The sequence below is a fragment of the Cryptomeria japonica genome, chromosome 1 (genome assembly GCF_030272615.1).
Source record: "Cryptomeria japonica chromosome 1, Sugi_1.0, whole genome shotgun sequence".
NCBI classification, from domain to species: Eukaryota; Viridiplantae; Streptophyta; class Pinopsida; order Cupressales; family Cupressaceae; genus Cryptomeria; species Cryptomeria japonica.
The window spans coordinates 465,590,624-465,603,385 of NC_081405.1; the positions used below are offsets into that span (position 1 = coordinate 465,590,624).

The 12,762-nt window shown below is 40.2% G+C and overlaps 1 protein-coding gene across 2 annotated transcripts in view; it reads right to left on the bottom strand.

The window, feature by feature from the left end:
- LOC131071611 (proteasome activator subunit 4) overlaps window positions 1-12,762 on the bottom strand; it is a 200,706-nt gene that overhangs the window by 46,430 nt on the left and 141,514 nt on the right. For both annotated transcript variants that reach the window (XM_058007535.2, XM_058007527.2), the window contains exons 22-26: window positions 1,488-1,656; window positions 1,363-1,406; window positions 1,130-1,172; window positions 859-1,004; window positions 679-773 (exon numbers count right to left, since the gene is read on the bottom strand). In XM_058007535.2, the coding sequence (XP_057863518.2) occupies window positions 679-773; window positions 859-1,004; window positions 1,130-1,172; window positions 1,363-1,406; window positions 1,488-1,656 (497 nt within the window). The remainder of the gene's footprint in view (window positions 1-678; window positions 774-858; window positions 1,005-1,129; window positions 1,173-1,362; window positions 1,407-1,487; window positions 1,657-12,762) is intronic.

A 12,762-nucleotide genomic window follows, 5' to 3' on the forward strand; every position in this document is an offset into this window, starting at 1 on the left:
AATATGTTCAGAACTTTCCTCACATTTGATTACAAGTTCAGCTTTGCAATACAGGTAGGTTTCTGACTATATCAAACCCCAAGGCTTGGCTTTAGGAACAAAAGTCAAAAAGGATTGAATTCCACAGTGAAGTATGATTCTTGAGTCTCAATGAAGTCCTGGTATACAGTCTTTAAATAAAAATATTTCAACTTTGTCATAAAAATTTCTCTGGATAGTCACAAAATAAGTGTTTCTGCAGCATGAAGATGATGTGAAAATCTTCTGTTGTGTGAAGGGTATAAGCTTTGTCAGTAACTTATAAGCCAAACTGATGTATAAAAATCAATATTTTATTTTCAGTACTCAATAAGTTCAAGCTAATCAAGAAATTCAGAAGACATTCATCCAGATATAAAAATATGCTCAACCGCCAGTATCAAACTTGGCTTCCAATGACTGCTTGAAGAAGCACTAAGTTAGTAATGACAATGAGATACTCTACTAAAGTTCCTTTACAATCAAATTGTACCTTTTCTCTGTTCTGATTAAATCCCTCCTTCTGTTTCTATAGCATAAGTTGTTTCCCTTGAAAATTAATTTAACTAAATCTTCAAAATGCAAGATATAATTGTGTACCAGAAAGAAATGACATCTATAACTTGCCAATATTACGATAGAACAAGTAAAGAAACTTACAAGCAACTTCTTCCCTTGCTTTTGATGAGAAATCAAAATTGTCATATGAAGGAAGTACCATTAGCAGAAGTATTCTATGTGCCATCAAGTTATATCTGATAAAAACAAAACAAGAAAGATTCATATAGAATTTTTGCATTTATGAAGCCTTGTACCAATTAATAAAAGAAAGAGACTTACCGCCAATGCACAATTTGAATATCAGAACTGAGAGATCTTATTTGAGTGATAACGCTCATATAGGCAGACTTTTCAGATGACTCTGCAGAAGATTGGGATTTGATCCGTGGCAACCCAGTATACTGGAGGTTAAACCCAATAAAAAGCTATAACATGCCAAGGACATTGGATTTAGCATCTTTCTGTTTAGAAAATGCAATTATATTTCTAAATACACAATTATCTAATGTCAAACATAAATTCTGAAACTTATTGCCAGGTTAGTATATACCTCACTAATGGCTTTTTGAGCTTTCAATGATTCATGATGAGAACTGCATTTGATGCAAATAATATCAGAGGGTTAAGAATTCTAATGGAATCTCATTTAAAAACGAACAAAAAAATTACATTAGGGCAAGATCCTCCAATCTGGTAAAAAAGTAACCAAACGAAAAGTTTTGGCAATGATGTATCTTGTTCCAATAAATATTTATCAATGCACTGCTCATTTAAGAATTATACCTCCCAAGTAAAGCTAAGACAAATGATGAGAAAGCACTCCAATCCTGAAATATTGACAATCAAACTCAGAAACATGTAGGAAGAGTGAGACAAACGAAATTTTCAGCTTCAGCACTTTTATAAACCTTCATTATGTGCCGCATGACAGTTCTGGATTGAAGTATTGCACATGCACCCAATGCAGCATGTTCAGGTGTTCCTGAGTTTTCTAAGCTCGCTGTGAGTTTTGGCATACAATATTTGATGAGAGACGGGAAACGCTTCAGCAATTTTATGAGAGACTTTCCAGCCATCCTGTAAATATCCGCTCCATTAGAGCAAAATAAGATGTATTAATCATTAGTAGTCTCTGGTGTCAACCCAACTGTTATGATTCATGAAGCTTTTAAATTGATTTGAAACTAACACTCTATTTAGGATGGATCTAGATCAACATAAAAAGTAATGCATTGAAGCTAAATTTTTGCAGGAGCAAAATGCAAATTATTCATCACACAAACAGTGACTGAAGAGATCATCAAAAAAATCAATTTAAGCAGAGACAACTAGTTTTCAATTTATCAAATCTAGTGAAACAAGTAAAATTCATCTTAGAACAACATAGCTGGTAGTGGTAAGATTGAGAAATATTGCTGCAAATATAGTGCGAGACAATAAATTGAACACAAATTCTACTGGAGTCATATGTGCTATTGTTTACACATGGAAGCTACACAACACATTTTCAACACAACCATCAAGATACAAATTTTGACCTCATATGTTCTACAGATATGAATACCAAAAGAGTGGACTGGGAATCTGTTCCTTTGGAAACATTACAGATACTTCAAACTTTAGTGATAACGAAAAGCAATCTTATAGGAAAAAGCAAAACTGGTGGTGTGTCAAGAAAAAGTTGCTGTACTCAATGGGATAGGTTATTCTTTACTTGGGTTGCAACCAATGGGATTTTGGGGTGCACTCAATTTTCTTTTCTAGGGCATTTGTGAAAAAGGATCAACTTTATGTCCAATTAGACCCACTACACCCTAATGTAGAACTAGAAGATGGCTAACAGACAACAAAATAACTAACCCACCTGGTGTGACCTAATCACACATCACCCATTTCAAATGGGGACCCCCTACATTTTTTGTCCACTTGGTCTTTTGGTTGCGAGTTTTTTGGGTAGTTTGGTAGAAATTTCCTCAATATCCTCAACTTCCCAAGTGTTTTGATGAATTTTGGCCAAGTCTGGAAGCGTTTTGATGAATTTTGACGAAGTCTGGAAATCCTCCTCGAAAGGACAAAGCATGAAGAAATCTATTCTTGGGCGCAATTCCCAAGAACGGGAGGAATTTTCCTCTTTTCCAAAAATCCTTCCCTGCCTCCAAAATGCACCCAGGATAGCTCGGTAAGCGCAATTCCCTAGGCAGGGAGGAATTGTCCAAAACTCACAAATTCCTTCCCCAAACTCCAAATATGCCCAGACAACCTCCTGGGGCACAAATCCCAAGGAGGGAAGGATTTTTCCATTTTTTTGTGAAAACCCTTCACCTCACTCAAAATGTGCTCAGTTTCCCTCTTTGGCCACATTTCCCAAGGCAAGGAGGAATTCTCCCTTCAATGCAAAATCCTTCTTTGGGCCTCAAGTACACCTAGACAACCTCCTTGGGTGTAGATTCCTAGACAAGGAGGATTATTCCTCGCATAAAAAATTCCTCCTTTAGGCACAAAATGCACCCTTGCATACAGACAGACTTGGAAACTTCGAAAAATGGCTAAGTATAAAAAATTCTTCCTTCACCTCTGGAATGTGCCCAAGTACTCTCATGGCATGGAAATGACAAAATTTCACCAAGTGAGGAAAATTCCTTCCCCATACTCCAAATGTGCCCATCTCCAAGAAGGGAAGAAATGATAAAAAATTTCTAGGTATTGACAAATCCTCCTCTAGGATTGATATGCACTCAAGGATTCCTCAAAAATGGAAACTCGAGATTTTTACTAAGGAATGGAAAAATCCTTCACAATATCTAATATGCACCCAAGAAAGAAAGAAACATGTGGAAAAAGAGATTAAAGCATGCAAAATGTAATATTTGTCATTAATGTGGCATAACTCAAGACATAATGGAAGTTCCTATTTTTGAAGTAAAGTATGATGAGCGAGGTCCACCAAAACGACAAGTCATCTCCCCCTCATTATGGAAACATGAAGTGTTATTGGAATGGAATTAATGTAGTTGCCAAATTTGTCTCAATGCCGACTTAGCAACTTGGAGGGAGAATTTATATGAGATTGTTGCTATAAACTATCAAGATAATAAGAGTAATACATTGGATTTTGAAGTTTACTTCTGTTAGTTTGAAGTTTGTATGGTATCTCTTCCTCAAGTAGTTGATTTGTTTTCAACCAATTAGATCAATGAGATAGATAGCTTTGTTTCATGGTGGGAGCATTCGCTCATACCTTTTGCAAATAGATGGTTTCTATTTGTAGTGCAAGGTTGGACTAAGCCTCTTAAATGTGTATGCTTAACTTCAATTATCAAATGAACATTGTTCTTTGATGGTGTTCATTGATGATATGAAAATCTTCTTCACAACCCTTGAAGATTGCACCTCTCTTTGCGTAGTTGTCTAGAGTTGGAAAAACAAAGTGTGGTCAAATTAACCTGAGCTTTTGTTGTCTCTTGAGTTCTTTAGATTTACATTAAGCCCTCTCAATCCCTTCCCTCTTTTACTTTCATATTTCATTGAGAAAACGTTCCAAAAACACTTCATTGCTAAATCATTCACTATACTTCCTTGAAGTCTAAATTTGTTAAGTCTCCTTAAGTATTGTTCCATTTTACGAAAGGTCCCCCTTGGATTACCAGCAAACATCAAGCCAAAGGAGCTCACATCCATCACAAAGTTGCAATTCGCAGTCGGAACCTTGGAATAGCTAGTATGATCTTCTACAATCTTAGCATACACAAAATTTTGCTCAAGAGAGGATACAGTGACCATTAAAAACTTTATTTTGTGTTGGTGTGGTCATAAAACATCCGTCAACACCACTCTCTCCTAATCTAAGTGAACAATTGTCACAAAAATTTGTCATTATAATGATCAGAAAGTATTATGGAGTTACATGCTATAAATGGATCCATCAACATAATATTCCATTACAAGGTAGTGTTGTGCATTGCACACGCTCCCTGTCGCCGATAGGGTCCCCCTTCCTGTTTTTGAGCCTTTCGTCCTCGCCCTGTTGAGTTTCGTGCAGAGTGTCTCGCGTCCTTTCGAGCGAGTTCGCGACTGGTCCGTAAAGTGATGATGTTAAAGAAAAGAGCTGATGAATCCACCCGGCTAGTCTAGCCCTCGAGCGCGAATGTCGAGAGCTTGTCCGAAATTTTGAAAATCGCCTTGGATAGGCGTAAGGTGATGGAAATTGGCGAAGCCCGCCAAGCAAGAGGAGTCTATCTAAAGGTCGCACGAGGACCAAAGTCGTCATTTTTTTTTGGCACGAAGAGCTATGAAGTAGATTGCATAAGGTTTGTCTCCGTGATGATTGTGGGATTTGAGTAAAAGATGATTTTCGCCTGCTGGTGAAGGAACGAATTTCCTGGCCAAAATGTCGAGGCTGCAAAACTTGCCCATATGCCTTGGAATTTTGAAGCCTCCGAAATCCAAATTTGTAGAATCTGGCAAGAACTGGTCTGGAGTCCGAAATTTTACTTAAATTCCCAAAATTGCCTTCTGGGACGAATTCCAAACCCAGAGGCCAAAAGATTAAAATTTCACAAGGTTGGGAATTTGCTAAAATCGCCCAGGGGGCCGAATTTCGGACCCTGGGGCGAAAATTTCGAATTTCAAAATATGTTATTTGGTCTGAAATTCACTTGAAATGCTCAAATTTGGACCCTAGGGCGAAAACAGGAGAATGTGAAATAGCGTGAAAAGTTGCAAAAAGCTCCTCCAGGTCCGAAATTCACTTTAAACCCCAAATTCGGACCTTAGCTCCGAAAATTAGAAAATATGAAGTGTGTTAAAATTTGCAAAAAGGATGGTCTAGGTCCGAAATCCACCTTAAATGTCCATTTTCGGACCTTGGGGGCGAAATGTGATGAAACGTGAAAAGTTGCCAAGAGACCCTTTAGGTCCGAAAAACACTTAAACGTCCATTTGCGGACCCTGCGGGGTAAATTGAAAATGTATCGAAGTGGGAAAAGTGGCGTTCAGGTCCAAAGTTTCTTTTAAAGTTCGCAAAATGTGTTATAAGCTCCGAAAAACACTTAAGCGTCCATTTTTAGACCCTGGGGTGAAAATGTGAAAAGTGTTAAAAGTTGCGAAAAGCTCCTCCAAGTCCAAAATTCACTTTAGGCCCCTAAATTCGGACCCTAGCTCCGAAATTTCAAAACATATCAAATTTGCCAAAAGCGCGTTGAGGTCCGAAGTTGGTGCGAATTTGCCAAAGTGCGTTTTAGTCCGAAGTTTTTTACGAATGGCGTAGGGTCCGAAGTTTTTTTTAAGTTGCAAACATCTAAATAGTCCGAAATTCTTTCAATTCACCAGAAGCCTGAAAATCGCGAAATGCTAAAGGCGATGCATGGTCCAAAGATCCCTCCAGTTTGCCAAAACGTAGAGAGGTGAAATTTGCAAAACATGCTAAATACTCCGAAGTTTCTTCAACTTGCAAGATTGGGCTTAGGGTCTGAAGTTTCCTATTGCAAAACATGTTAAATGCTCCGAAGTTCGCCAAAGTTAAAATCGCGAAATCGCAAGAGGCGATGAATGCTCCAAGGTATGCATAGCTCGCAAGAGGCATTATTGGGTCCGAAGTTTGCCCTTAGGATTGAATAAAAGCCAAGTTTAAATTTCAAAGGGCCTCCAAAACTCTCCAAGGTCCAAAAATAAGAAGATAAACGCCATTCAAGTCTGATAAACCCCCTCCACGCTGCTGCATTTCATATAAAGGAGACCACATCCGATTTTGAAAGGGAAAGAAAGCTAATTTCGCACAATCCAAGGTAATTCAAGGTAAAACGCTGCATAAGCTATTCCAAATCATTCAAATTCAGATTGTCGATTACCCGGGGTAAAAAACCATTTAAAATGATAAATTCTCTTTCATCCAACAACCACGAAAAATTTAAATCAAGGAGATAACCGTTGGAATTCGAAACTTTGCAGAAACATCCATTCGCCTTCGCGCAACAAGGCCAAGCAATTCTTTGCCATCCGTTTTCGTCAGGTAAGTACGCTTTGTCTTCCTTGATCATCTGAAATGCTTATAAATCAAACAGACGTATGTGCGAAATCTGATTAAAATGCTTCAATTTTTGAAATCTGCATCTCTTTCGCTTGTAAAACGCTGTTCAAAGCGGTCAAAATTTAGAATTCACTCCTAAGGTTTAGCCAAAAATTGCATTTTCAAACTTAGGAGAATTTTTCATGCTTTGTCTCTGTTGAAAATTAATCCAAAATCCAGAAAGCGTTAAGTATAAATTCGCAATCAAAAATCTTCATAAATACTTTGGTTTAAAGTCGATCAAGCCCTTTTAGCTAGAAATGTCGCTCCATGACCAATCTGAATTTTGAATTAATCCTAGCATGCTGGAATATTTTCTATCTAACCCGCCCTACTTCTTTTGTATCGCCTCGTAATTTGCATCCGGCTATGCAGGATAAATGCCTAAATTGGCGATAGAATCATGAAAAACATCCGCTGCAGCCGAGACATCGCGAGCATCCAAATCAGATATCCCACGCAAGGTTGAAAGGATGAAGTATCAATATCAGAGAGGAGGATTGAGGGAGTCCAAAGTGCAGAGCGCCTAGGACAATGTCGGTGATACCGACCTTGGCCATATTGACATTCAAGACTTTAGGAATCGGGTCTTCTCACCTAACGCATATGGCAAGCCTAGACAGATGGTGGAAAGTGGCATCGCCCAAGCGGCAGGATTTCCTCCAGCAGTACAGAACTATGAGCTAGTGGTAGAGGCTGCCTGACATTATCAGTTGAATTCCAGACTGGTGCTCCTTGAGAACATGACCATCGCCAACTTCACTCCAGAGGCCATTGGCGATGCATTTGACATCCCCTTTCCAAACAATCCCACAGCTACAACTATGGATGAAGCACAAGGGGCATATGATATGAATCCGGCCCGATGTAAAGCACTGATCAACGAAGAGTGGTACAAAGAGAAAAGGCCTCCAAGCGCCAGAATTGTGAAAAAGACCCCCAGAAGTGATTTTCATAATGAACATGGGGATATGGTCACATTGCTCAGCCGAGTTATGGGACTCCCTAAATCCAACTACTTTGAGGAGTGGATGTTCTATTTCACAGAGCAGGTCTTCATCGGGAAGTCTAAGTTTGACTGGGCTCAGATCATAAGCGACAACATCCACACTCAGCTGATTGAGCTTGAAATGAAGAAGTACTTCACCATGACCTCTTATTTGGTCTATATGTTCGCTAAGAACCAGCCACTGCCAGGGTTGATAATGAAAGGTGAAATCGGGAATGGGCCTGATCAGGTGAAGGTCTATGATTGTTACCCGCAACTGCACTACCAAGGTATAGCTCAGAGGGAAAAGAGCAGCCCAGCTTATGCAGTTGGCCAGTATGACCGCGTCAATGACGCCTTCACAATGCCCCTAATCAGGCTAATGCAGGGAGGATTACACATAAGGCTCTCAAAGCAAGCTACTATTCTAGTACAAAGGTATGGAGCCTGGTTCATTCAGTTCCCAAGATTCTCCTATATCCGAATAGCAAGCTTTGATGGTGCTCCTCTCCGACTTCTATGGTACCCAACCGACAAAGTAGTTCTTATGGAGGTCGCAAGGCAGTCACGCCCGGCCGACATCTTACTCTGAGAAAGCAAGCAGGCTGGATTCGCATTCCCCATGATCATAGGCAACCATGATGTCCACTTGAAGACCCCTACCCTAGCAGAGGAATCCCTTGCAGAGCTGGCCTCTTATGGCCTACAGGACCATTTTCCAAGAAAATATTTCGATCATGATAATTTGGCGAAGAGAGCCTATGGTAGGCGATACAGAGCAAAGCAATCAGTTGAAGACTATTATAAGAATTGCTCTGATGACTACGAGGTCAGGAGGCGGGAATATTCTAGACTAAGTGTGCAGCAAATGCGACTCTTTGAATACCGTCGGGTCCCAGATCAGCTCACAGATTCAGGGAATTGCCTCCAGGTCCGAGAATTTGAAGCAGTAAGGCATCTCTTGCCAGGCGTCGATTGGTCACAGGACCCAATCACTAATTTTGAGGCAGTCATGGCAGCCCCAGCAAGGTACACAGATCAATGGTTACATCAGCAGATTGAAAGGCTAATCCATGAGGGAGTCCAATTCACTTACCACTTAATGGGCAGCCTCGATTCTCAGTCTTCAGATGATGAAGGAACGTCTAGTGCACCCCGGGAAGAAACTGAGAAACCAGAGAAAAGAAAGAAGGCTAAGGCTTGCAGAGGGACTCGAACGTCCAAAAGAACAAGAAGAGATAAGATTCCTATAAAGAGACTAGAGGTCACTTCATCTTCAAAGGACCCCAGTTCGTCCGACGATGTAGTAGAATTGGATTGTATACCTGCTCCGCATTCCCAGAGAGACATGAATGCATTTGAAGCCAATGATCCTCCCGCGCCTGATGTGCTAGAAACTGAACTAAGAGCCCTCGAATCGACCGAACTGGGCAACCAAATAGAGGAAGGAGAGATTCCATCCACCCAGGGGGTCAAAGTGCATGAACCTACTCAACAGAGCCGCCACGAGTTGCTGCTCCACAATACAGCCAAAGATGACTCCACCGTCCAAGGAGAGCAAAGGATAGATGAGACTCATAAGCTCGAAAGAACTGAAGAACAACCATCACATCAAGATGTCAGGTAGTTGTTCAGCGAAATAGGGGAGAATTCAACTGCAAGCAAAGAGCTTCACACCTCTTTCACTCCTCTGGTAGCAGAGCAGCTACGAATCTGTGGTGAGTCGGCTGAGAACGTCAGAGAACAGAATGCAAACTTAACCTTATTATCAGCCCAAACAGTGCCTCAAGAATGGTTGATTGCCAGAGCCCAGTGTAAGGCCGCCACCAAACCACCTATTGATCTAGAGGATATCTTCTCGTGCATGGACCAAGCAAAAGCTAAGGGGAAGAAAAAGCCCAAGGCATATTCCAGAGTGACCAAAGACGAGCAAAGGAACCGCACTCTCCACATTGCCACCCCGCCCATAGACAAGCCAGCAGATCAGATTACACTGGCGAATTATAGCATCACAACTATCCCCATCGGACGAGCCACTAAAGAGCAAGAAAAAGAAGAATTTAAGGATTCAGTGCAGAATATACTCAGGCAGCTCGAAGAGATGGCAGCTGAAAAGGACATGTATCGGGCTCGTGTTGAGCAAGCCGAGGGATACATCGATCAACTCCTAAGGCCACTATGCAATGCCTCTAAATCCCATATTCCCCCGACAGCATTGGTGCAAAGGACCACAACAGAATTTGGAGGAGTACGGGACACCGCAAAGGCCGTCAGGGAATGGATACAAGACATCAAGAAAAGGGGAGAGCAAATCCTTAAGGAAGTAAAAGAAATGGCCCTCCATCGAGAGCTCACTCTAGTCAAGTTATTAGAGGTAAAGAGGGAATCCCTTCACATGCACGAAGTGGCTGCCACTACCCTTCCCCTCATGAGAGCTCTTTTCTGGACACACACACAGATTCCTACATTGTCCGCCATCCTAGATCCTCATAGCATCAGTGTTCTTAAGGAATGGTACTAGACTATCACCATGAAGAACGACACCAAAGAAATTATTGACAAAGAGAGTGACGCATGTGAAGTGATTCTGGGAAACATGCAAGAACTAGGTAAGACCATCCTCCGATCAATGGTTTCGGGATGGATAAACGACTTGTCCGATAATGCAATCTAGCCAGACTGGGAAGAAAGATTGGGAACGGATAGGATTACCTATTCCACTAAGGACTTGAGTTTTGCTGGTCAGTTCCATTCAGACATATTATGCTTTGAGCATAATCGCTCCAACTGGAAGGATGATTTAAAGCACGTGGACCAGTATCTCGAAGGCATGCAATACAAAATTCGCCATCCTCCCATGCCTCCATTCAGTCTGCTCTTCCAGTTATGCATCAGGTTCCAGGAATACGTTCGTGAGGAACAAGCGGCAGGTCATGATTTATGGCGAGAATATTTGCATGGCGAAGATCAATTTCTAGAAAAGGAGTGTGAGACTGAAATAGAGAAAGTAATTTCTCAAAAGTGCTTTTTTCCCTCTAAATCTTAAAAGTGCACTTTTGCACCAAAAGGTGACATTTGACTTCTAGTCAACAAAATGTAAAACTTTATTGATACACCTTTTTGTATTATTTCAAATTGATTTAATTATCCCTTTTTGGGTAGTTATTGCCCATTTTGGGGTGGTTGTTGATATTTGCCTCCCATTTATGGGTATGGGCATCCATGCTTTATGGATGAATCTGGGCCACTTGTTTAGATTAAATCTAGGCCATTCATCTTTTTTGAAGTCTATTTAAGGGACTGGTTTTCCTTCATTTTAGAAGTTCTTGGATTGTTGCAAAAGCTCTAGCAAAATTTTATAGGAATTAATGCAAAAGATTAAGACTGTTTTCAAGTTTCCTTGTGAGTGCATGGTCTCCTTCTTCACTTAATTTAGAAATCTTTCAGTTATGTTTATTTCTTTTAAATAGCATTTACAAGCAAGAATCTGATAGAATCCTCGCAGTCCACACCATTATGGAACGGCTGATTGCCTTTCTTTTTGCATGGTTAATCTAGACCTTTCATGCTTAGTTCGGTTATCAAACACATACTATGAATTGTAAAAGTTCTAACACTGTACTTGATAACATGAAAATCTTATTTCTCCTTTGAAGATTGCACTGGATTTATGCAAACATTGTGCTTAAGTAGCTGGTGATGTTTAATCTAGTTTCTTGGAGGTGTCTGTCTGCTTGACTGAATTTGCTATCTTAGTTAGAATTTTCATTTCATCTCTCTCTCTCTCTCTCTCTCTCTCTCTCTCTCTCTCTCTCTCTCCTTTTTCCCCTTCTTTTATCCAAGAAAAAAAATTTGCAGTCCCATTAAAACAGTATCAACTTAACCGAAATCATTTGATAGAAAGATTATGAAAGTTCCAAGGAACTTATCTATTAATTACCCATTCAACGTAAGTCCCCCTTGTGTTTCCAGCATAAACACATCAGACCACTGAGAGATCCCGCAGTCAAGACCTGACAAAAGAAACCTTGAGGTCGTCCCCTTTGATCCAATATAAAAAAGCAGCATTAGGGACTTCCTTATCTCAAGAGAGGATAGGATACTCAGTCGGTTATTCTATTCTGCGTTGGCCGTATGGAGTTTGCAGCAATGCGATTTCAGACACGTCAACAGGTAGCAATAATATTCTTCAATTTTGAGGGACCTCAATAAAATCATTCAGGGATAAAAAGTATCATCAAGAAAGGACATCAGTACTTGGAATCCTTTATTGAGCCTTATGAATGATGACAGACAATATGGAAATTAAAATAATTAATTAAAGGATCTATTTCAAAACTTTTGTATTGTATTATCTTTATGGTTGCGCTCTGGGAGATGATACGTCATCCCTTGGAGTTGGCATCTACATCATCGTACTTGATCTCTGGTTCTTTTGGACACGTTGGTTGTCTTGGTGTTATTGCCTTCTACGTTGTTCTTCCTTGTTTTTGTTGTCTTTGCTTTGGACTTTATTTTTCGCTTATGTGTTTATTTATTTCCCTTGTGTGTTTTTTCTCGTTCCTTGTTGTTTAGCTTGGTCGTGGTGCCTCGGGCCACATTTAATCCATGCGTGTGAGCTTTAATGGGTGAGAGTATTAACCCCACCAACGATGGGGTTTCAAATACTTTGCAAGATAATAATTTGCATGTAGAGAAAACTGCAGAGAATAAGCAACTGAAACCCTCTTACAAATCTATCCTTTTAGCGGAAGAAGATAAGTTTGTTTGCCCTTCATCTAGTGAATTCAATGGAGGAATCATGGCACTCGATAGAATGGGACCAAAAAGATTAATGGGGTCCAGCGAAGATGGAGATAGAAATGGAAGCATTGTCGACCATGGAAACGCCAAAGGGGGAGAGAATGGTAAGCATCCTTCTTCCAAGTCGAAAGTTCTTTCACTCACTCCCTGTTGGTTGAAAATTTTGTACACTTGGGGAAATATACAAAATTGGGGTTTCAACCACAGCATGTGAGTAAAACTCTCCTAATTAAGGGAAGGCTCCCCCTATCTAACTACAACTTTGAAAATAAAATAGGATGAGACAGCAATCTTTCTTCTTCTTTCAAGAAAGACAATATCTTTTTCT